We start from the raw sequence: 26,431 nt of genomic DNA on the forward strand, positions 1-26,431 counted from the left end.
ATGAAGTCATTTCAAAATCCTTTTCTCGGTTTTGCCCCCCAAATTATCTGGAAAAACATTACACACATGCCCACACATGCAAACTGAGACAATAGGGATCAAACGAAATCAGTTTTAAAGGGCTGATATCCAATATTTGGAACAAATACACATAAAATGTAATGTTTTAACAGCATGTGATAGCAGAGAACCAGTCATTCATAACTAGGTTTTTCAATAATAAGTGTGACTATTACAGGTTGTGTAAAATAGAAACAGGAGTGATTAAATTAGGATGCTATCCTGTGTTTATGTGGCATCAACTGAGATTTATCAGTTTGTCTATTTTATTGCCCACTAAAGTCCCGAAGTATTACTAACTATTGTTTTCCAGACTGTGTTTCAGGTTAATCTGTGGCTACCTTCTAACTTAGCCGCTAGCCGTTAGTGTAGCTTTAGCCACTGTGAGAACAGCTCCGGGTTTGTGGCAACAGCTTGTGTTTCTTGTTCAGTCTTTGCTCGAGAGACATCACAGATAAAGATAGAGAGAGGCAGCTGTATCAGACCTGAAGTAGTGCATGTAATTTATCAATAATCAATCAATAAAATAACAATACCGATAATGTGGAAAAAAAGCCATGATAATTGGCCAGGCTGATAATTGGTCCACCCCTAAGAGACACTATACAAAGTCAGAAAACTTGGAAAAGACTCACCGATCTGGTCCTCAGGTATCAGCGACTCTATCGGAGGGTTGAGCTCGGAGCTTTGCCGCAGGTAAGCCTTCGTCTGCGTCATGAACTGCCTGAGAGTCTGCAGAAAGTCCATCCCCGATGTGTGGCAGCTCCGATTCTCCTGAACAAAGCCGATGTAGTCCTGAACCAGCGAGCCGAAGTACGAGCTCTTATCCCTGGACAGCTCCGCGATCCTCTTCACAGCTCGCCTTTCCGGCGTCATCAGCGAGCTCAGCATCCCGCTCACCTTCCGGAAGCGTCCCTTCAGGGCTCTGGGCAGGATGAAGGATCCTCCGCTCAGGCTCACGCCGACCCGCCGCCGCCGAGCTTTAAATGAGGGACGGAGACGCATCTCCAGGTCAGCCTCCAGCCCAACGCCATAGTCCTCCTCCTCTTCTTCCTCCACGTCCTCGTCGTCCTCGCTGCTGTCCTCCACTGGGTCCTGGTGGTGGTTCAGGTGGTGCGACGGGCTCGGGGCGAGTCCAAGAGAGAATCCAGGAGACTGAGAATATTCCAGTGAGTCTGAGGATGAGGTGGACATGCTCATGTCGCTGAGCCGCTGGTGTCCCCTCTCAGCTGGACTGGACCCTTCAGGGGCGGCAGGTGGAGGCTGGCATGGCGGTAGTTTGGCCCGAGACAGGGCCTTGGCGATGGTCTCGTCGTCCAGAGCGATGTGGCAGCGGTGGGCCTCCAGATCCGGCTTCTTGGGCCTTGGAGGCGGCGGGTTTGAGGGCACCGGGATCGGAGCGGTTTTGGAGGGGCTGCTGTGCTTGGCACCCATTGGCGGTCGAGCAGGTGCCGGGCGCTTGGTGGACGAATAGAGCTTGGACGCAGCTGCCGCCTCGGGCATGCTCTTGGGTCTGGCGGTGGGCGCCGGAGGTCCGGGTGGAGGCGGGGCAGGACGCCGACGTGGCATCGAGCGGGGAGGAGGAGGACGAGGGGGAGGTGGCCGCGACTTTCCGTTCGGTTTGATCTGGTTACCGGTTAATGTTTGCTTCGACTCCTCCACGTCAGGTGATAGCAGGTCGTCCTCGCGGCGGCAGCGATGGTGGTGGTGGGTCTGGAGGAAGAGCGGGTTGACGAAGCACAGAGGGCCGCTGGAGTGTCGTCTCTCCAGGCGGAAGGAGGGTGGCGGAGCGTTTGATCGAAGGGTGGGAGGAGCGCTGTCGCAGTGAGGCCCGCTGTGTCGGCCCGGTGACCCCTCGACCTCCCGGTTCCTGGTGGTCCGCTGGGGGCTGAGGGTCCGGCTCAGAGGGCGGGAGGGACGAGGAGAGGAGCGACGCTGGCAGCACAGGGACGAGTCCCAGAAGCCTGGAAGACACAAAAAACATAACTTTAAGCTACACAAAGTCGAGATTCCTACAGATTAAATATCCTCACACAGCAGCTGGAAGTTGCTGTGTGTCAAAATACTTAAAAAAAACACAACATCAAAACAGCAGCGTGGAAAACACACAAAAAAGCAATTTTAAGCTACATAAAGTCTAGATTCCTACAAAGGAATATCCTCAGATAGCAGCTAGCAGTTTAACAACAAACACAATTTTAATCTACATAAAATAGGGGTGGCTGTGGCTCAGGTGGTAGAGCGGGTCGTCCAATGATCGAAGGGTCGGCGGTTCGATTCCCGCTCTGTCCTTGTCATGTGCTGTTGTGTCATTGAGCAAGACACTTTACCCACCTGGCCTCCAGTGCAGCTACTCACACTGGGGTATGAATGCGTGTGAATGTTGGTGGTGGTCGGAGGGGCCGTAGGCGCAGATTGGTAGCCACGCTTCCGTCAATCTGCCCCAGGGCAGCTGTGGCTCCAAATGTAGTTTACCACCACCGAGTGAGAATGTGTGAGTGAATGAATAATGGATTCATTGTGATTCATTGCGCTTTGAGTGCCTTGAAAAGCACTATATAAATCTAATCCATTATTATTATTATAAAATTAAGATTCCTACACATGGAATATCCTTAGATAGCAGCTGGAAGTTCAACGACAAAACATCTGTTTGGAACACAAAAAGCAACACAAAATCTAAAGAAATCTACACAAATTCAAGATTCCTACAGATGGAATATCCTCAGAAAAACGCTGAAAGTTTAACAACAAAAAGATGTGCGTTTTCTTTGCCTGGAACACAAAAAACAAAACGTTATGCGACACAAATGAAGATTCTTACAGACTGAATATCCTCAGAAAACAACCTGGAAGTTCACAAGCAAAATACAAAACCACAACTTTAAGCTACACAAACGTGAAGATTTCTACAGAGGGAATATCCTCACACAGCGGCTGGAAATTCCACCAAAATACAGCAGCCTGAAATTCATAAAAAACACAACTTTAAGCTACACAAAGTGAAAATTCCTACGAAGGGAATATCTTTAGAAAACAACTGGAAGTTCAACAACTAAACAGCAGCTTTTTCTCACCGGTTTCTTCAGGCTTTTCTGAGTTTTACTGCCTTCCTGCCTGGCTGTGTGTCGTGGGGCTGATATGTGTTCCAGCCTCTTGGCTCTGCTTCACTGAATGCCGACACCCAGAGAGGGAGTCGCCCAACACTAATCACAGAGTGGGAGGAACCAAACAGACGCAGTTCCAGTTCCTCCACTCCTTTCCTCCTTACCATAGCTCCTCCTGCTTTTCTTTTTGATTTCTATTTTTGAAAATGTTTAGGTCTTTGAACTCTACAGACACGATTCTGTGCCTCTTTTCCATCCTCATACACACTGAATAATATAACGAGCTCTTAAAGTACAACACCTGGCTACAGATTAGCTTCTATTTGCAGAACACTCTAAAGTTAGACTCATTTTAATCCTAAGGACAATTCCAGTTTTTTAAATTCCATTGTATTTCACTTCCAGAGAGAGGAAGCGCACACACGCTTCTTTGATTATCAATGAGTTCTACAGCAGAGTTCTAGAATCTTTCTTGTGTTTTCAATTATCTCAACAACTGTTCATCCGATCAGTTTCAAACTTGATGTGTGAGTCTCTGTGACTTTGCGGAATTACAGTGTTGAATTTATTTATTTATTTTAAACCAAACCATTAAAAATATAATGCCCTTATAAATACATGTTAGTACGTACTTTAGATAGCACTTTTAAAGTTAAACACACATTTTTCCTGACTTCAACCACTTCTGAGGCGTCCCAGTAGCTGAATACTGCAAAAATTATATTTAAGTAGTAAAAAAAGTTAAAATGGAGTGTTGGCTTCTGACAGACATGCTGCAGATGTATGAAATCTGAGAAAACTAGTGTTTTTTGAACAGTTAGGCATCTAAACACACGTTTGCAGATCCCAAATATACAATAAACTTGTGAATATGCAGCATATTCACTTTACTTTGTTAATAGTACTTTGTTTGATTCTTTTTATTGTGAGTATTTTTATCTATTTTTATTCTTATTTGCACTGCTGCTAATTGTCGTGTTCTTCCATACAAATTTCGTTGTACTTCTGCACAATGACAATAAAGTCTCTTTATCTTTATCATATGGGCTCTAAATCTGTGTTTCATGTCACAGCTTGGTTTACCTCCTGTTGTCTCTCTGCCACTTCCCTTTGCCTCCAATTAAGACACAAATAATATTTTTTTTTCCCACAAAACTAAGTAGTTTTAGTTGCCTAAAGCTAAAAAACACTCTTTTGAATGCACTTCAGTTTGCATTTGGGGAACATTTTGAAATATGAACACAAACGTTTCCTCATTCCAACTATTTTCTAAGTGTGTGAATAGTAGTAGAGACAGGAGCTAAAGCAAAGTTTTAAACAGAGGTGCTGCAGTAATGTACAGTATGAGAAAAAAAATAGTTTTTTAACATTAAAGCATGAAAACAATCTAAGGCTGGACTCATTTTTATCCTTAGAACATATTCAGGTTTCATCTTTTATTTTCTAACTCGGCTACATTGCTAATGAGGCCTCAGTGTATTTTGCAGTTTAAAATACGACTAAATACATGAATTAATGATTTTCAGTTTCAATAGAATGACTAATATTGCAGCAATAATCAAAGACTAGAGAAAAGCTGAAAACAGATTTGTGTATCAGAACTTTGTTTTCCTCCTTTCCTTCCCTTTAATCACATGTTTTCAGATCCAACTTCTGTCCCTGTGTATAAAACTGGATACAAAGTAGTTCAAATCTGCAACAGCTGCAACAGCAATCTACTAATTTAACTGTCTCAGGACCAAACCAGGACTTTCACATCAGTATTTAAACTACATTTTGCTGCTAAAACTTAGGTACTTTTACTCAAATAGGATTCTTATTGCTCCTGTTTGTCTTTTATTATTTTTGATTTTTTTTTTTTTTTGCACATCTCTGAACTTTATTTACACGATTCTCTGCTTCTTTTCTGTCCTCATGTGTCTCGTAACAGTGGAGAACATGTGCTCACATTTATCCACTGAATCATCTTATTGTCTTTCAGCTATTTGGCAAGAAAACTCCTCACTCTGAGTCTCTGCTGTAATAACTGCTTGAAACAGAAAGATTCCACTGTATCCGAGCATAAATATGCAGCTAAATCCCACTCAGAGTAAATACACAGTGATAGCAGCAGGGACAAGTGAGTGCTGCAGCCTAAAAATAGAAACAGTAACTCCTGCACTCCCGGAGCAGTAAAACCGTGCAGCTGGTGGAACAGTTTCATGTGTCTGTGGTGTTATTGCTGGTCCATGTGAGACAACAGCACCTGACACTGTGGTGTCCGTCTGCAGAGCAACGCTGCAACACGACAAGCACATGTAACACTGACGGACCAGGGAGGGGTCCGACTTTACAAACAAGTCTAGTTCTCTTTCGTCTGACTAAAAAGAGCCACAGTTAGATACCAATAAAGGCAGAGGAAAAGATCCGGGAGCTAATTCTATCAGCTCTTTTTGGAATAAATACTGGTTTCATTCACTCATTTATTCCTCATCTAATTCCTTTGCTCTTCGTGCCCCTAAGGTATGAAATTCCCTGCAAGAGGACCTGCTTTCTTTAAATAAAATTGTAAATAAAATTTATCAGAGCCAAAAACGGCCAGAAGGAATTTTCTGAATTAAAATTTTCTGACAGTCCTTGAACTACTCATCTGTGACGTGCTGTTCCATCAGAAAACTTAATCAAACCTAAGCCCAGCATCAAGTTATTTCATGTCTCATTTACAAAAATGTGTCAAAAAATTATTGCATGTTCAAACTAAATTCTTTAAAAAACAAAAAACAAAAAAATCTCCACACCTTGGTGGAAATGACAAACTAAGAATAACTCTGCGGCAACGTACAGTCACGTGACAAAAATCTGTGACTTTTGCACTAAACTTTGCTGAACTGCAGGCTGTGTTTACACAAAGCAGAAAGGAGTATGGAGACAAATTACAAATGCAAGCAGTAAAGTACCTATAGAATGTAGAGCCTCCGTTTTCTCCCTAGTATTGTAACAACTGTGGCCACTTGGGGGATGTTGTTCATACTGATGTCTTCTTTTTTGGTGAAATACATAATAGAAGAATTCAACTTTCATTTTTTATTATTTATGACATTACAACTCTGTCATACTGCACAGAAGACATTTTGTTCTGTTTCCATAGAGGTGCAGGATTTTATATTTCAGTGAAAAAAATTAGCCCACAGTGGGGAAAAATATGACAGGAGCAAAAAACAAGGATTAAGTCAGCAATAACAATGCTAACAGGCTGCTTTTAGCAAGGAGTGTCTCACCATGTTGGTCATTTCAGTTTAGCATATTAGCATGCTAACTATAGCTAACTTTTATTACACACAAAGAAAAATGTAGACTAAGTAGTCATTACTTCTGCAGGTATTTGGATTAGATTCAACTTTACTGTCACTGCACAGAGTGGAAGTACTAAGATGATGTGTAAATATATTCTAGCAGACGCCAAAAATAAATTCATAAACCTGTAAATGTGATGCATAGGGGCTCTTTAAACCTGTGTTGCATGTCATCCCCTTCTTGCCTCTAGTTTCCTGTTTGCCAAGATGCTGTCTACCCCATAAAGGTGCAAACAATTGTAAAGTTGTTTTTCTTTTCATCTTGATCCTGTTTTTTTCATATAATCAAGCAGTTTTAGTTGTGAACTGCTGAAAAATACTCTTATGAATACATTTGAGCATGCAGTTCGAAGACACCTTTATCTGAGCTGTCCTAGTGGCTAATGCTGCAAAAAATATTATTAAAGTAGTAAAGACAAGATAAAACGGAGCGCTGGTTTCAGACAGAGGGTGAGAAGAGCTGCTGCAGCAATATGTGAGAGAAATCGTGTGTTTTAGCATTAAAGATGTAAACGCACTCTGGTAAAATCCCAAAACTTAAATCAGAAACCTGTAAATGTGCAGAATATGGGCTCTTTAAACCTGTTACATGTCATATGCTTCTCTTGTCTTTTAGTTCCTGTCTGCTACAACACTTTCCTTCCAATAAAGGCCAAAACAATCTTAAAATGTTCTTGACTATGTTTTTTTCCCCATATAATCAAGTAGGTTTAGTTGCCTAAAGCTGAAAAATGCTCCTATAAATGCACTTTATTATGCATTTGGGAATACTCTTTTAACCACAAACACAAACTTTTCCCAATGCTAATCATTTTTGAGTAGTAGTACAGTAGTAAAGATAGGAGCTAAAACCTAGTGTTTCAGACTGAGGTGTGGCTGCAGTGTACTTTATGAGAAAATCAGTGTGTTTTTATGCGTTTTTGATCGACATCGACTCTTTTCTCTTAAACGCCCGCAGATGAATTTTCTCCAAACCACAGAGGCTAATCTAATATAATTTAACTAATCTAACACCCTCCCTGCCCTCTGGGGAGGCAAACTCATTACAAACATCTCTGAAACAGTTTGTATCGTGAGTTTGTTTTTCAGATTCCACATCACAGTCGGCCTTCTCTCTTTAAATAGAAGCTGTGCAGCTTTGGAGGGGAGTTCCCTTGATGACGGCTTGGTTTGAAGTGAAAGGCTCTTAGGCTGCTTCACACTTAGAGAATTCTTCAGCAACAAGTGCGATTCAAAAGGCAGATCTGTGCACACCCACGTCCTTTCACAGGAATGCAGAATACAATGACAGCGTTTCATCTTTTAGCTCCGACAAAACTTTATCTGCACGTTTACTCTGTGTGTTTTTGTGCATGAATGTGGTGTGATGATGGTATGTGTGTGTTTGCACAGTGCAGATTTCCACTCGACACTCCCTTCAGCTCCACAGTCAGCGCTCAGTTATGTCGCAGGCCTTTAATGCAGCTGAGTCACAGCGGCTTCACATCCCAGAATAACTTAGACGGAAACGAAGCGACGGAATCCGCTGTGAAACTGAGTCGAGTGTGAGCTCAAAAATGGAACAAATGAAATCTGTAAATACAAAAACTGCCAGATTTATCTCTGTTCGCTTGCAGATTTATTCAGCTCCTGCCAGCAGTTGCTCAAGTACATTTTTGAAATACTTTACTTGAGTATTTCCATTTCATGCTACTTTATCAAGGCCACTACACTTCAGGGGGAAATATTGTACTTTCTCCTCCACTATATTTATCTGACAGCATTTTCAACATGCAGATTTTACATAATAAATAATATAACAAGCTTTTAAAATACAACTTCTTGTTCTTTTTGCAGAAGAATCTCAAGCTGGATCCATTTTGATCCTTTAGGTTTTTAATTCCATCATATTTCACAGATTCTCCAGATGTTCTTCTTTTTAGTTAATCCGTTTGTTTTTAAAACTTAAATGCTCCAATTTGTGTTTTTTATAATAATATTGACTTTGCCTTTCGATATGTCTATTGATAAAGTTTCTTATTAAAGCACCAACATCTTTTTCTTTTCTTCCTCGGCTTCATTATAAATGCGGCCTCAAAATACTCCGAGTTCAAATAACAGTTGAATAAAATGATGAAAAGGTTTTCATGTCATTAAAATGATCCAATATCTCAGCAAAAATCCAAGATTAGAGCAAACCCGAAAAACAGCTTTGTGCATCAGAATTTGCTTTTTTCTTCTTCTATTTTTTCCCTATTAATCATGTTTTTTAAGAATTATTTGCTGCTTTTGAATATAAAACTGGATACAAAGTAGTTCAAACCTGCAGCCGCTACAACAGTAACCTGCTGCTGACACACGGATGCTTCATTATTAATAATATAATAATGAATCAGTCAGAGGGACCAAACCAGGACATTTATTTTAATGCTCTATGTTTTGCTGCTAAACCTTAGGTGTTTTTTATTTAAACAGGCTTTTTCATGCAAGATTTTCATTTGTCTGGAGTATTTTTACTGCATAGTGAGGTATTTCTATGTATTAGCATCTGTCCTAAAAACTATTTGCAGTGAACAGCGTGAGCAGTATCCTACATTTTTCTGTTTTAATTTCATGTTTTCCCATATTGAAGGCCAGTCGGACATTAAAGGGTCAGCTGACAGAAAAAAAAAACACATTCATGAGCTACAGCGTTTCACCGGGAATCCAGAAGATAAATAAGAAAGCAAAAAAAAGGGACCTGAAAACAAATATAGTGCTAAACTTCTGGATTCATTCATTTAAAATGCTGCTGATGAGCAGCTAAACATCCAATCTGAGTTTCTCTGAATGCACTCAGATTTTAAAATGGTTTCTGCTTATAATACTGTTTTAATTAACATTGTGTAAAGATGATTATGAAGCTCATGTGATTATGTCTATGTCTAGCTTAGTACAAGTTCTGGAAACGGAGGGGCTCTCATCAGAGAAATAAATACCTCCATTAGTATTTCACAGAGTATTTGCATTGTTGTTACTTCATATTTGTACTCAACTACATATCGGAGTACTAAATACTAAATATATGAAGAACAGTTTACAAAAGTACACTTGAATATTGGTGCTGAAATATGGGAAAAGTCTTCAGTAAATCACTTCACACAACTCGAAGCAGCACTTCTTGTGTGTTTCTACCCATTAATATGACGGTGGAGTTCAGACTTGTGTCGTGAAATGTTTCTTGGTTTTGACCTGGAAAGATTACCAGTGCAGCTTTTACACAAAAGTTAGCAGGGCTGTGAATCAGACATGCACTGGACATATTCAGATGCTGTAAGATTAAGTGCATGTGTGAAATGACATGGAGTGCTTCTTCCACCACTGGTATTTACCTCGAGAATCAAGTATTTATGCTAAGCTAAGCTAATCACCTCCTGACTCCAGCTCCATACTTAGAAATGAGTGCTAGAATATTAGTCTTTCATTACTGCTAATGTGAAGTACAGCGGACTGGTAGTTAAACTTGTGAAACCTCCAGTGTGTGTTCCAGTGTACCTGCTCCAAGCTGAGCCACCTCTTCCAGCTCTTTCTGCGTCTTGGCAGATGCAATGGCCTCCGGGAGTTTGAGCGTAAAGGGCAGGATGTCTCTATGTTAAACAAAAACAGGCCATAAATATTGAGAAAAAATGCAAACTATGTTGTGAAACAAATCTAAGAATGCAACGCTGAACCGTGTCTGCACATTTATTATGCATGTGACCAGTTTGTGTTTCTGTGTTTTGACTACTGTCCTCATTTGACAGTGGAATCCTGCAACAAAAGTGATGATGCCATACGTTTGGCTGGCAAAAAACAACTCAAAGGCTGGCATACAGAGAAGTGAAAACACTTTGAACCCTCAGTGAAGTGAACATGCATTACACAGCTGCAGATATCACGCTCCAGAGGGTTTATGTGCAACTCAAGAAACATTCTGAGCATTTGTGAAGTTTTGGATTCCTGTTTGGTTTGAATTTATTCTCTGTGGTCAAATCGATCGTTGTGCTGAGGATTTCTTGCAGCGCGACTCTTCGCTGCGACCGTCTGAGTGAGTTGGCACGAGATAAAACAAGAAGTGAGAACTCTGGGCACTCTGCTTACTCAACAAACATTATTTTCATCCATGGATTTTCCATCCCTGAAGCACCCTCTGTTCATCACACAGCAGCTCCAGGAAAAACAAAAGATAGAAGCGCTGGTTATTTACCTGCTGATGCAGTAGAAGGCCACGAGGCGAAACAGGTCTGCAAAGCTGATCCCAGATCCCTCCAGAGAAAAAGCTGCAGACACATGAAATGTACACAGAATAATAAATATTCACACAATTCTGCCAAATACGTCCAGCCTTGTCAGCAATTTTGCATTTTATTGTTGGGATTAAATCGTGTTGTAATAATTCAACTAAGTCTCCAAAGAATCAAAAATAAACTGAAAGTGAATAAAAACAAAAAAACAAATAATAATTTCACTTCTTTGACTTTTTGCACTTCTGCTTATTTGACCTGTTTGTTTAAGAAGTAACTGTCCAGTGGGGATTCAGTGCAGTTATATAAGCTTGCATGAAACTTTGCATCAGAAATGGAGGAAAATGAAGCCAAAAAACTGGAAAAGTTGACTTTAAAAGACAAATCCTGATTGATGAAAGCAAGGCAAGAATTACATAATTAGTTATAGCATTCTTATTATTATTTAACTGTATTTTATCATTATGATTATGAGGCAGCTGCTCATTCCTCATTGTTCAGCTCAGTAAAAACATTGTAATTTTCACTGCTACACTTTGTGGATGAACAAATTCCTTTAAAAAAAAAAAAGAAAGCTATGGATTTTTGATGTACTTAGTGGGCCATCAACTCAAAAGGTCAAAAGATTTTTATTCTCATTTTCATTGTGCATTTTCATACACAAGAGAACAAAATTTTGTTTCTCAACCAGTGGCAATGCAAGCATCATTAAATAGTGTATATCATGTTAAAATATAGACATCATAATAAACTACTAAATAGCAATCAAATCAGATAAAAAAAACTAATCTCTCAAACAATCCGGTCTCTCTAAAGTGCACTAAAGTGTGGGTGTGTCTGTGGGGATGGGGGACAGTCCATTAATAAGTCTCACAGCCTGAGGAAAGAAGCTCTTCAGCTTCCTGCTAGTTTTGCAGATGATGCTGCTGTATCTCCTCCCTGTGGTGGGAGGGGTGAAGCGGGTCCATGATGATGGAGGAGGCTCTACTTATGCAGCACTGCTGGTATAGCTCTGCTTGCATCTTCTGTGGATCTGTTTCCATACATAGGGAAATGTATCATGTATATTTTTAGTATGTTTCCGATACCCTAGAAGATGCGTTTGAGGCTATCTTTGGGGGCACTTGAAGGCCATGGACGATAAAGTGAAGATACGAGACATAAATCATCTAAAGGAACGAATCACCAACACCATTACCAGCATAACTTCAACTGTGCTAACGCAAGTTTATCAACAGTGGAAAACACGTATTAATATGTGTTTTCGAAACAATGGTAATCATATAGAGCACATTATATAAATAAAAACGGTTGTCCAACATAAAATGTTTATTTCTCCAGTGTATGGAAACTTATGGCCCACCCTGTACATATAAACTTAGAGGTTTGGTCTGTTTGTTTTTGTTTTTTTTTTTTACAGTCAACATGTTAATGTTTCTTAATGTTTCTTTATTCCTGTGACTTCACTAAATATAATATATAATCATATAATATAGTTTAATACTTCTTTCTGCAAAATTTGGTAGATATTATATATAATTGAAATCTAAAAATTTCTCATTTTAAAATCTTTAATATATGTTCGGCTCCTCAGATGCTGGGATGCACAAAGACTCTTTAACAAACAGCTCAACATTTAGTGAGGTTTGCTCAAACACTGTAGATTTAGCAGAAGCAGCTGTAGAAAGTAAACACACCTGGTGGACTGAGAGGCAGACTAGAACGTATAATATCACCCACTGAATATTCTTTCAACTCCTCCTTGCTGCACCAACACTTTGAGACATTAAGCCATGAAGTTTCTAGACACATCCATAATCAAAAGACAGCAGTTACCCTTCTGGTGTTTCTGAACCCAAAAACCCCACAAGTCCAGCCTGATAAAGCAGCACTAGAGGCGAACTGGAGAGCAGCTGACCTACATCTTGAGTCCAAACCAGGCCAAAGGTGTCCCCCTCCCTCTGATAGGCTCTTATTTCAGCAGGGAAAACCCACAGCTGGTCTGTCATCACATTCTGGCAGCAACGACCAACTCAAGCTCTGTACTTGTGCAAAGAATTATTGCAATATTATGAGCACTGTTTTTTAATTCACAATTTCTGCTTACGCAGTAGAATAAAGAACTTATAAGAAGTAAAACTGTAAAGCACTAAAGGTAGAAGTGTTGTCAGTCTTAACTGTTCAGTGCTGCTCTGTGACCTGAAGCTAAGTGACGTACACCACGTCACAGCTTTCTATGGATGTTTGCTCAAGATAAATGCATTCTCAGCAAATCTTACCTACCTAAGGATAAGTTTCAGGATTTGGAAAATGTTACTGCAGCCACAGAATATGTTACTTTATCACTCACTGGACATATGCAATACAAAAAACCTGGCAAATTAATAATATTCGGAAAAGACTCTTTCATGAGATAACATGATTTGAAAGCTTCCATATTTTTTCACTTACTATTGTCATTACTCAAACCCCTCCACTACTAGATAGCCTCCTGGGTTTACTAGCTTGTCAGAATTTATCCAGCTTCTAGAAATGTAGGAACCAATACTCGTCCAGCTCCAACTTAGTATCACCCTCACTGCTTCCAGGTGATCACTGAAATGAGCAGCTTCCTCCTCCAGGTTTTTTACTTTCTCGAGCTGCTTCTGCAAAAATCTAAAATGTTTGCTCAGTCGATTACTGACGCAGAGAGAGTGTCTTGTTCCTGAAGGGGGCGGGGCATGTAGCGGTTTAGCTACATTTAAGCCTCCTGTTGTCTTCAATTACAGGAAAAGTGAAAAAAAAATGTTATTTCCTTGTCTGAAAAAAATCCAAAAATTCAGCACAAAAATTTACCAAATTTCTGAAAATTTGCAAAACCTTCAGGAAGAAAATTAAAACTTTCCCTTAAAAATTCATGGAAACAGTCCATTTCAAACAGGACTAAAAGGAGGAGTTATACAGTCATAGTGAAAGGAACCATCTCTCTAGTGTTTTGAGCTGAAAAATTAAAGGACACAGTGTGGAGACATGAGACTTTCATTAATCTGGGACTTGTTTTATAAAGGAACACATACAGCAAACTCTGATCAACACTCTCACTTCTCATTTTTGTATGGGTTCATCTTGGTTACACTACATGCAGAGGTGAACAGGAAGCTACATATTAAACTCCAACAGTAGAGTCTGACTCCTGAGGTGCTTAAAGCAGAGTTCATCAGAAGACAGAAAGGAACTGAAAGACCACTTTTAGTACATTACAGCTGTTTGTGGTGTATGGACTGTACAAAGAATGGAAAAAACATTACTTTTGACATGAAATTATTACATCCCCAACTAAATGAATGTGTGTCCGTCATCCACTATAAGGTGAAATGTTTAGTTTATAACCTCTACAGCTGCTTTTGTCTTGACCAAACAGTCAGAACGTGCAAATATCCAGAACTTATGTCCAACTGTGGTGATAAAAAAGATTTGACTTTGTGTAACATTTGATGCAACCTAATAATCAAATAGAAAGGGAGTTTATACAGCATTCAGGTTGGACATTTATTGATTGAAATGTTGTTTATTTCTGATGTTTTTTGGGGGGGTTGGTATATTAATATCCTAGTTTAGGCTGCATATATTTGGACACTAGACTGTAACTAACATGAGTTACGGATGGGTTATACAAAGAAACAGCAGCAACACAATCCAGTACAGTATGACAAGAAAACTGTAAATCTGAATGCAACTGCTTTACTGCCAGACGTGCACGGGCTCTTCTTTACCGAGGTCACTGGTTGAAGTCGCAGGCTGAGGTTTGGAGGGAAGTAGTACTAAAATCTAGATGGCTAACTTTGTCTGGAGTCTTAAAACAGGCAATGATACTGTATCTTGTTTTTTCCTGCAGCTGCAGAGGCTGCGTTGCTGCCAGTGTTTGACTTTGGACGCATCAACTACTGCAACACATTTTTTTATTCAAATGTCAACTAAGGATGCACTGCATGCTTTTACTCCCCCGGAGTCTGACTCCAACTACATTCAGTTAACTCTCTGAACTCCAAGCAGCTTCTGGGCTTTTTCTTTACTCCAGTCACATTTTTCTTCACCGTGGGCTCATTTTTCACTGCAATATAAAGTCCTGCACCTCTATGGTAACAGAACAGCCATGAAGAAGGAGAGAGAACTCAGAAATGTTTAATTTAATCAACATTTTAAATTAGTTTCCACACTTGTCTCCTCTCTGCTCTGTGTAAACACAGCCTGCAGTTCAGCCGAAAAGTCCCTGAATTATTGTTATGTGACTGTTGATCACAGCTGATTCATTAATGGTTTAAAAGTTGCACCTAGGAGATTATAATTTTTTGTTTTTTAAAGAATACGGTTGATGCAAAGAACTTATTTTTGACCATTTTTAAAAATCAGACCTGAAGAATAAAGTGGTCTTTCTTTGCTCGGTGGAAACACAACCTGCAGTTCAACCGAAAAATTCTGTAATTGTTGTCACGTGACTGTTGGTTGCAGGAAAGTCAGTCATTGCTGCTTGGTTATGCAGACAGTACAGATGTTTTTATGTTTTACAGAATCCTGTCACAGCGAGCACATTATTTTTGGTTCATCTTTAAATGAGGCCTGTAGAATAAAGTGACTTTGATAAAATATTGTGACTTTAAGCTTAGATTTGGATCAATTTCTTTTACAGATGAGTAGTTCATGGACTGTCGAAAAACTGAAAATTCTTCCTGTTTTTAAAGTTTCTGACAATGATTAATGGCGTAATCTTGGGGAAAACATGGCTTCATCTATGGAAAAATTTTATTGTTTTTATATACAAAGCTGGTTCATATAAATGGTGTAATTACAGTGATTTTGTAAATGAATTGCAGTGCAAAGTGTTTTTTTACAGTTCCTGACACCGATAAATGATCTAATCTTGGAGCGTTTTTTAAAAGATAACATGCTTTTCTAACTTACCTGCAGGTTTTAGGGTTCAAGGTGTAATATGTAACATTTCTATGGCTTGTATACATTAATCAGGCTAGTGTAAATGGTGTACCAGCAGTAATTTAGTTCAATGAATTGCAGAATAAAGTGGTTTTGATGAGCTATTACAATTCTAAGCTTAGATTTGGTTACGATTCTTAATGGAACTGCATGTAAAAGATGAGTAATTCAAGGACTAATGGAAATTTGAAAATCAAAACAAATCTTTTTGATTTCTTACAGTTTCTGGCTCTGATAAACGATGTAACTTTGGAGATTTTTTTGTTTTTAATCCAGCAGGCTAAAACCAACATGCTACTTACTGTACTGGCTCTCTCGGACAGGGAAGTGGCTGATGGGAGTTTCTGCCTGATCCTCCTGCAGACGCACAGATAAAACCTTCCTCTGCAGAACTGCTGACTTACTGATCAGAAACACCTGCACCATGGAATAAAACCTCCTATTAGATCAAACTCAGAGCACATATGTTAACTCTTCCACAGACGGCGACCTCTCACCCCTGGAGGCTGTTTGAGCAGGATGCTGCTGGCGTCTTCTTCACTAACGGCCAGCAGCAGCCACACCGGGTGAGTTTGAGTCAACCTGTCCAGAACGCTCATCCTCCTCCGCAGGGAGTCGTACCCAGAATCCCTTTCACCTCCCGACCCGCTGCAGTGGGGGGTCTGCAGATAAACGCCGCTATCCAGCCTGACAACGAGAGAAGCATACGACAGGTTCGCCATCTGCTGGTGAGTATGAGAAACAGCGTGTCCTGACATTTATAAATACTGCTGGAGGAAATGATACTGTGGCTGACTGCAATGCACTGAGGAATACGTGCAACACAGTTAGAATCTGTGCAAAATCAGAGTTTTTCAACTTCATGTGCAATACTGCTATATTATACGTTCAAAGGAATCTGTGTAATAACTGAGTTTTTACATACAGAAGAATCTGCAGCCTGAAGTTCATCTGGAAAGTCTGAAATTTTATGACATGACTGTTGGTTGCAGCTGAGTCAGTGATGGCTTCATGGTTGTAGCAATAACATCAGATGACTACACACTGTCTATCTTTGCCTAATTTGGAAATGAGACATGTAGAATAAAGTGATTTTGATCAAATATCACAATTTAAGCTTAGATTTAGATGATTTTCCTTACAGATAAGTGGTTCATATTGGAATTTCTACACATAGAAGATCTCTAAAGTATCAACATCACATATATTTCTTCTTTACTTCTATTTTCTACTGATGCCCCTATATTTTTGCGGTATACCCTTTTCTGCTGAAATGCTGAAAATTTCCCTAATATTGATTTTATACACAACACTAAGAGGTGTTACCAACACTTGAATAATAATGGTGACTCTGCATCCTGTAGATTCTTTACTGCTTCCATTTATATTTTGCTTCCATATTTGTCTGTTTTCTGTATAAATACAACCTGCAGTTCACCTGAAAGATCCCTGAATTTTTGGCATGGGTCTGTTGGTCACAACTGAGTCGCTAAAAGCTTCATGATTACGCAGAGAACTGCAGATTTTTTTTTTGTTTTTTTAAACAATCTAGTTTGAGCAAAAGATCTATTTTCAGCACATTTTAAAATAAAATATTTGACGAAATATCACGTTTTTGGAATTGGATAAATGGTTTCACTAAGTTGATTAGTTTGACTGTTGGAAAGCTAAAATGTATTTTATTTTTCTGATTTCACAATTTCATTTTTTGGATTTTTTTTAAATAGATAACATGCCTTTCAAACCAATCTGCAGGATTTGGGAATCAGAGAGCTCACCGGCTATCCAGCTTTATCAGGAATAAAAACTAGAGCAGTCAGGCTGATCAAAGTTTGGACTAAGAATTTAAGAAATATGTATGAAAAAAAGGTCGTACCCTTGTAGCTCCATGGGCTCCTTGTCCACAGTCAGACACGTCTGGACCATCTCCTTCTTCAGCTCTCCGATCTCCAACGCAAACGTGTCGATCAGCTGGAAAAAGGCAGAACGAGAAGCTTTAACTGATGAGGGAGTTCCAGAAGGAGAAGAGGAGGGCGAGCAGTCATAAATGAAACCAACAGCAACGCTCAAACCTAAACTGCAAAACAGGAGGGAATGTAGAACAAAAGGCAGTGAAACAGTTCGTCATGTTTCCTGTGAGTGGAGCTCGTTTCCTACCGGCAGGAAACAGGCAGACAAAGCAAAGTCAGAAAATAAAAAACTAACCCACGGTGAGATAAAGAGGGAAAATTTCATGGAGTCACATTGCAGAGATGCACATGTAGTTCTGGTCTCAACTGAAAACCCAATCTGTACAATAAACAGCAGCGCAGCGTGTAAACATCTGGATCCATCTGGACAGGAAGCTGGAAAGACTCCTGTCTGGTGTCGGGCAGAGATAAGACTTGACTCATGACTGTCAGTTAAATCCATGTTTAGCACAAATCAGTCAATGAAATAAAGGGTTAGTAGTGACAGAACACCTAAAAATGTGCTGTATTTAGTGCTAACCCACAACTAGCTTGGGATTCAAACCACAAAGACACAGATGTGAAATGTATTTTACAATCCTGAATACCAGCATCTTCCTCTCAGACAAACATTGGACTGAAATATGCTCTCAAAACAAGAAAATATTCAAATATTCAAATGATTTATTGTCATATGCTGCAGTCATCTGTGCAATGAAATTCTTGATTCACTGTGTCTCTACTTAGAGACGCATTTATCACTCGCATCTACTTACTGAGGTTACAGACATTAAATACGCAGAATAGTGCAAAATGTACAGAAAACAGTATTTATTAAAAACACATACAATTTTTATGGTTAAGAAAAGTTAAGATCTGCTCATTGAGGGAGGCAGGGATGAATACAAAGTGCAGTGCAAAAACAGTGACTGAAAGCAGCAGTATTAGCTCGATTTTTTCCATTTCAGCAACTTGCTACCATTAAAAGTAGCTGAATTATCTGTTAGTTAGCAGCATTAACATGAATGCACAGAAAACTGTATAAATAACTCTGATACTGGCCTTCTTGTTCATTGTCATTGATTTTTATAAATTTACAGTTGACTTTCAAGATCTTATAGGATCAAACATCCGCCACAAGAGCCTGAACGTCTTCTTAGATCAGCAGATGGTGAAGGTTTTGTTGTTTCTAGAGTTCGGCTGATGACTAAACACTATTGTGCTTTTATAGTCCGGCACCAAACTCTGGAAAACTTCCTTTAAATATGTCATCGCTTTCAAATTCCTTCACAGAACTTTGCATTCTTAGCAAAGCTTACATGTCTGTGTAAATTTATACTGGTTTTCATTTTTCATTTGTGATCGACTGCTATTGTTGTCTTTGTCTTTTACTATTGATTAAAAATGTAACATTTTTTTCAGTTTCTGTGAATCACATTATAACTTTGTTAACCTTCTGAACCCCAAAACTTACTGGCAGGTTTAAAAGTCAAAAATCACCAAATAACTTCATTAAAGATATGAGAACACATTCTGGCAAATTTCATTCCTAAATGAGCACATCTGCATTCAAAGGACTCCTTGAAACAGAGCTGAAAACTGCTCCGTTGTTTAAAGATGGCAGCTAATTGATTTCATATTGTCTTGCTTTTTTTTTTTCTTGCATTTTCCACATTCCCTGTTTCCACATGTTGGAGCACTCCCAGGGATTTAAACATATCTGAGCAGATGTTGAAATCTGGAGGCTTTTAACTCGATCTGGGTCAAACAAGATGATTTCTCAAAGTCCACGACAGTGAATCTGGCCACAGAGCACAAGAAATCAACCCATGAAGAACGTCGTTATCAGCTGAGTGGTCACAGAGTGCAAACACTAAGAAGGACAGAGTTTTAATGAGGAGTTTTGGCAGCTTCCACTTCACGTTTCAGCCAATAGGAGGCGTCCTTCTCCAAACCTTCCTCCTAAAACTGGGCTCCAGTCCAGACCAGCGTCACCACAAGGCCCTCTGATTCCCCCTCACAGGACTAAGTGGAGCCAGCTCTGTTAAAGCCAGAGACTCAGGTCAAAACTCCACTAGTTACAGAGCAATCTGCACAACACAACGCTGCACAAAACAAACAAGCTGCTCAGTACGAACCCAGGTGAAGACGGTGACAGTTTTTGAAGAGAAACAGGAGGAGCAAAGTGTCATTTTTCCCATTACAGCTTCAAGAGTCGTGACAGTTGCAGTTTAAACATCTCGACTCCTGAATCAGCACTGCGGTTAATCCCACAGTGGAGTTTTCTCATCTTTCTAAAGAAACAAAGAGTGATGCTGTTGACAGATTAAACCTCTCCAGACGACACATTTTACAGTTTTCTCCTGCAGGATGGATCCAGATTAAACTGAAACCTCTGGATTGTAAACCAGGGACAACTTCAGGTTCACTGAGCAGCAGCCTGTTTGTTTTATCCACCAATTCTGGGCTGAAGAAACGTCACTGGTGTGACTTGAAAGGGGAATTAAAATCTGAACTCTAAGCAGTTTCTGGATGTTTTTTTAATGCTGTTTTACTCACTGTGGGATAATTTTTTATAGAAATATAAAGTCATGCACCTCAAAAGAAACAGCACAGCAATGAAGAGAGAGAGAGAGAACTCTGAAATGTCTTTTGTGCAGAATGAAACAGTTATAATGCCATTAACTTGAAAAAAGAAAAAATAAAGTTGCATTTTTTGGTTTACTTATTTTACAAAAATTGAAAAGCCAAAGGATCAACATGTACAGAATTATTCCAAGTGTCACCAGGTGTTGCCAATACTGGGGAAAAAAGCGGTGACTCATTACAGATATTTCACTATTTACATTTATAATTTGTACTTTTCTCCTGTCTGCTCTATTTAAACACAACCTGCAGTTCAGTTGAAAAGTCCCTGAATTTTTGTCAAATGACTGTTGGTCACAGCTGAGTGACGAATGACTTGAACACTGAAGAATGTTTTACTTTTTACAGAACCTGGTCAGAGCAGATGCTTTGTTTTTGTAGGAGAAGTGATTTTAAAGAAAAATCATAATTTTAAGTTTTCCAATGGAACAATGCATTAAAGATAAGTATTTCAAAGACTGCGAGAAAGTTTAAAAGTTTCTGGCTGTTCATTAAACATCAAAATCAAGGCTAGAAAATGAATTTTATTTTTGTGAATTACTGTAATTCTATGAACACAACTTTAAACTCGTCCAACCTGTTGGAAACTGTAGGTCTAATTTATTTAACTGAAGCTGGCTCCTAACTAAACGACATCATGTCAAAGAAGTTGTCTGTGTGGCTGCATGTAGTCACAAAAAGTGCAGGTTAAACACCAGTTTGTGTATCACAGCTCATTAACAAACATGCAGTCATCTAAACACAGCAGCTTGTCAGTGAAGATCGTGTTATTGTGCTCTTTAAAATAGTTTCAGTTTGTGCTTATGTCTTGTAGAATCCTAAAATAATTTGTGTTTGATCAAATCACTACTCAGCAAAAGTCTGTAACAGGAAGCATTTCAACTCCAGGGTCCCATAAAGAGTTTATGAAGCAATGGAAAGAAGCAGAAACACAACCTCCTGTTATTAGACAGGCTCTGAATTACACGAATGAAAATGAAGAAGAGAAGACATGGGAAATTCCTGAGCTGTAAAGTGAAGGTCAGTGACTGGATCTGGGCAGGAAGCCCTGTGTGGGCCTAAATCCACTCTGCTGACTTTTAAAGGGAACAGTACTGATAAGCAGAAGAGCTCTCAATAACAAATGTTTGTCTTTCGCTGACTTTTATGGAGCTTCATTCATCTGGGTTTGTTTCCAACAAGGAGATGCAGAGTCAGACTGAAGTGGAGATCTCAAGCTGAATCAGGGTTTACTGGTGCAGCTCCTTTAAGGTTGTGCATGTGTGTGTGCGTGTGCAGAGGTAAGTGATTCTGTGCATGGTCTGCTGCTAAAGCCATGGATGGAGTCAATGGGAAACTATGTGTTTGGTTTTGACACACAGACACTTACAGACAGCGCTTTCACAGGGCTGCCGAGGACGGAAAAAGCTGCAAAGCAAATTAAATGTGTGAGTTTGTTTCTTGGGTTTTGGGTCTAAATTTGTCTTTCAGTAGATTTGAAAGTGGTTCAATTTATTCCTCTGTGCAATTTGTCAAAACTAAAGCAAATGCAGTCAGGTGAAAAATGTAATGTTTCATACATTTGAGGTAATTTGTAGCGAGGATTTTGCACAGTAAAACAAGAATTCATTGCTTTGGCGCTTCACTGTCAGGACTATGCATTCACTGTGGTAGTCCTGACCGGGTTCACGCCAAACAAGGTTATCTTGGTTTTGTCTAGCCAAATATGCTGCCCTACAAAGCCAATATATTCGTTTAATGTCTGGATATTACACAGATTTACAGCTAAAGAAGCAAAACGATATGGAAACAAAGCACACACCGGTTCTGATGGTAAAAGGGCAAACTGTCTCTGAGGTTTTCAATCAATTCTCAAGATTAATGCCACTAAATTAGCATCTGCCAAAATGAGAAATATGGTCACAATCTCCTCTACTGTTCCTGAGTTGTGGCGTTGAACAATAGGAAGAAAAGTGTATTTGCAGAACATTAGGATGTTGAAGGGAAATCAACCTTTAAAGTATAAAATGGCATCGCTTTATTGTTTTTTCCTGTTAAGATATTTGAGTGAAGTTTTGTCTGAATAATACATAAATTCTTGAGTTATGGCCAAAAAGCGCTTATCTAATATTTTGGCTCTCTTGTAATATTACATCTTATTAGAAGAAATACACATTTTTTGGGGCTCTGTCAACTATTAGCAGTTCAATTTGAAGTCATAAATATGAGGCAAAACTGCAGAAGAACAAACTTTGGCTTCTTTAGAGGTTTAGTCAGCAAATAATGAAATAGCACAACATCAGACCAGGATTATTGTGCAAGCAGCTGGGATGCTTTTCTGTTTATCTGCAGGAGCTTTAACAAGTCAAAATGAAAAAGAAACTAGACAAAGTTTTGTTTAAAAAAGCCCATGTTTGGATGACTGAAAATTAGCAACGTGCAGGAATTCAGTATATTTCTCAACCCTCATAAACAAACAATTGAAAGCTTCAGGTTGAGGAGAATCATGCTAATTCTACAGGTCGACTTACCCTCAGTAAAATGAAGTCAGTTTATTGGACTGGTAGGGCATGAAAGATGACGAAAGTCTGAGAGGAAAGCAGAAGCAGAGAGGAAGCCGACTAACTGGAATCTGTTAATTCTCCAGAAATAGATCGAGTGTTTTAATGCCACATCTGGCGCCGCAGGAAGAATAAAAGCAAAACTGTTGGTTTTTTGCTGTGTCAACGAGAGACTTTGAGCAACAACATGCGTGATTTGTGATTATAGTTTTAGAAGAAGCAGAAGCTGATGGGAAGTTTCATTCCAGTGTGTTTGTCAGGATGCCAACAAGTGCAGCTGCCATCGTTCACATCCAGCTCTGCTTCAATGTGTGGCAGAGAGTGAAGGAAAACGGTCAGGACGCAGCTCGGCTTTAATGTTTCATCAATCTGTGCCTGATCATAGAAATAATAATGTGAGAATTTGAATAAAGGCTCAACAGGATAAAATGGTCCCTGAGAACATTGATCCATTCATTTTCTTTAGAAATAGTTATCGACAAACAAAAACAACGGCCACTTGTTAACAGTTATGTAAGAAAAGTGATCCTTTCTCACCTGCATATAAACCTGCTGATTTAATACATGTATTTTAAGCATCTACTGTGTGCAGGAGCTGAGTATCTATGTTGAAGTCAATGCAATAATTTAATCGAGAGGTCTGAAAAAAATCCCAAAACCCACAATTCAAAGTGAATAAGAAGTGAGACCACTGAAGCCTGAGATGTGGACATGTGAGCAGATAATCAGTGTCCTTCTGCACAACCACCTCTGATTTATGAGGCTGTTTGAACAACAATATCTCAGTAACTATTAAAGATAAAAGCCTGAAATTCTTAATTTTTATTTGTGTCATTGATTCAGAATCTGTAATATTGGACAAGTAGACCAAGTAGTCTCTGATTATAGGTGAGTTGGATTAGGGGGGAAAAAATTAAGCCGCCATGAAAAATCCCAGCTTTGAGCACATTAACAAAAAAGACAGATAATTCATGTCATCTAGTATTATTTTCTGAACCATATGCATGTCACATAATTATACATATAAAACACTGTTTAATATCCTTCATTACTGTCTAGCTGCTGGAACGGATAAACTTCTCCAGTGAGGGAACAGTAAAGTTTCTTATCTTTTAAGTTTCCTTACTTCTTTCCATATGATATTATTTCATTCTTAGCAGGGGAGAAAAATTTTAATAACTTATATATAATCTATCTCTTGTGGTAGCTGCATTTTTATTCTTACGTTTTACACATGCACTTGTTTTTTCTCTTAATTATTTCTTGATTGTTGCTGCACCACAATGAGATAAAGATAAGCTAAAACATTACTAATGCCAAAGGAAATTCTGGGGCCAGATATTGCTCAGAAAAAAAAACATAACATAGGAAATGCAGTGCCTAAAAGTAGAAAAGTGATAAGATATAAGTATGATACATTAATGAAATAAAGCAAGTAGCTAAAATAAGGTTAGACTAGAAGAGTAAAAAGTAATGCTGGCAATGATACTGACGAAATATCACACATTACAATGAAATGATGAAATGAAATATTGCGAATAAATTAAAAAATAAATCCCTTTTATGTGCGAGTACGTATCTTTTCATTTGATAAAGCATGTCAGAAATTAAGATTGTCATCTTTTAGAGTTTTGTTTTTGTTGAAAAGGCACAAAAATAGTCATTTAATTTGCTGTTTATGGGTTTTTCTTGTTCCAAAGTGCTGAGTCACGATTTCCCAGAAAAACACACTTGGCCTCACAGACAATGACGTGTTTTATGTGTTTTCCTGAGTGATATCTGTTCGGTTGTGTGTCCAGTCGGCCTTTACCTTGAAGAAGCTGCCGCTCCGGTCCGTGAGGCCGCCGGGGGGAGGAGCGCTGGAGGCCATGTTGTTGTTTTCTTGGTCCGTCTTAGTGTCTGAAGCTCTGTGGGGCAAAAACAGGCTTCAGTTGTGGAAATTGAGGAAATTCCTGCTTCGGCCACAGTCGGTATCACGGTGCAGGAATCCTTTCACTGCGAGTCCGGCCTCTTATTACCTGTCTGTCCTGCTTCGCTCCTGTCATCTCTTCACCCTGTTCCCATATCCTCATACAGACGTAATTAATTTTCCATTTCAGGCGGCTTTACTTTCAACACAGCTGCCTCCACACCCATCAGAACAGAGAGCTTTAAAACCAAAAGTCCTCAGAGCAAAGCTGCCACTAAGTAAAATCTCTGCTGGCTTCAACAGTCTGACTTTTTTCAAATGGTTTGAGCAGATACAGGAATCGCTTTCCTCCTCCCTTTCGTTGTATTTATCTGTTTAATCTGTACACGAATCCCCTCCTTCCTCTGTTTCTGCAGCCAGACTGAAACTATTAAACCAGCCCTTCCCTTCCTGGCAGAAGTTCACAGTCTTCGTGAACAGTTCGTCCGTCAGTCCACACTTACATCTCAAAGACAAAGGAAACCATCAACCCTACTCATCATCAGCAGAAGAACAGCATCGACTTAGACGCCACAGAGTCAAATCATGACAGCACATTTCAAGAGAAACAAATGTCAAAGTAGATGCTCTAAAAGTGACCCCAAATGACAGTTGCATTGAATAAATTCATTATTTTTCTATACATGAATAGTTAGAATAATTACTAAACAAACATCTGCAGGACTTTTTAGACTCTTTGTCTTGGTTTTGTTGTTTTAACGTTCTGACTACACCACAGTTTCACTCTGCTCTAGAGGGATGAGAAACGCTCTGTCTTGTTTGTATGTCTTTAAACATTCACATTCATCTCCAGAGCTGCGAAGCCCAGGATGCAGCGCTGGTGCCCCCTTCAAACAGCACCAGGTGGAACTGCTTTTATGGAATATTTGCACACAAGGAGGTGAGAACTGAGATTAAGATTCACAGAAAAAAGCAGCAGGGCAGCATTACTGCATTACTTTCAACTTCTCTGAGGTTGTTGTCTCTTCTAGTGAAATAGATTTAGAAAACACAAAGACATGAATGGTGAAAAGGGAAAGAGGAAACGGCCTAAAATGTGCAGCAAAAGGCAGGATTATATCCAGTTAGTCAAATTACTGTTGAATGACTTCTAACTCACCTACACTTTAACTGCAAACTGTTTGTAATCAGGTACAGGACAGGAAAATAACTAGATCCTGGTACATTAATGCCTCTGTTGACTACTTCACGTTAAATCTTGATGTATTTGCTGCAGTTTTCAACATGTCTGGGTGTCATTATTGCATATGTAATTATATTCTCTAAATAAACCTGAAAATTACAAATAAATTCATAATTTTTATTTAAACTGCTGAAATGACCAAATGCAACCTGAAAAGGCCACAGAAAAGAATTATTTAGCTTTAGCCCTGCAGCACCTTTTAGATTCTTTCAGCTCATTGTTTTGGATTTGAAGCCCACTGCTTTATTGCTTTAAAGAAATTTCTAGAAGGGCGACATAACTAATTGAATAATATAATCCTGGTAATGATTTGGGCTTAATTTAGGTTAGAAACTGTTTTTAGAAAATCTTTATAGTAAGTGTTTAATTTGCTTTCATAAAAAATATATCATAATTAAAGCTGCAAGCAGCGTTGGACGGGTCCTCGCATCCTTGC

General features: G+C 39.2%; 1 protein-coding gene across 3 annotated transcripts in view; it reads right to left on the reverse strand.

Moving 5' to 3' along the window:
- Nucleotides 1-26,431, reverse strand: part of LOC111583469 (ras and Rab interactor 2-like) — a 51,024-nt gene that overhangs the window by 11,585 nt on the left and 13,008 nt on the right. For 2 of the 3 annotated variants that reach the window (XM_023292596.3, XM_023292599.2), the window contains exons 3-9: nucleotides 24,654-24,750; nucleotides 17,585-17,679; nucleotides 16,206-16,395; nucleotides 16,011-16,125; nucleotides 10,704-10,776; nucleotides 10,013-10,104; nucleotides 696-2,024 (exon numbers count right to left, since the gene is read on the reverse strand). In XM_023292596.3, the coding sequence (XP_023148364.2) occupies nucleotides 696-2,024; nucleotides 10,013-10,104; nucleotides 10,704-10,776; nucleotides 16,011-16,125; nucleotides 16,206-16,395; nucleotides 17,585-17,679; nucleotides 24,654-24,713 (1,954 nt within the window). In that variant the 5' untranslated portion in view covers nucleotides 24,714-24,750. Of the gene's footprint in view, nucleotides 1-695; nucleotides 2,025-10,012; nucleotides 10,105-10,703; nucleotides 10,777-16,010; nucleotides 16,126-16,205; nucleotides 16,396-17,584; nucleotides 17,680-24,653; nucleotides 24,751-24,861; nucleotides 25,040-26,431 lie in introns of those variants that run through there. The other variant, XM_023292597.3, reaches the window with a different exon arrangement.

This window comes from Amphiprion ocellaris, chromosome 4 (genome assembly GCF_022539595.1).
Source record: "Amphiprion ocellaris isolate individual 3 ecotype Okinawa chromosome 4, ASM2253959v1, whole genome shotgun sequence".
Taxonomy (NCBI): domain Eukaryota; kingdom Metazoa; phylum Chordata; class Actinopteri; family Pomacentridae; genus Amphiprion; species Amphiprion ocellaris.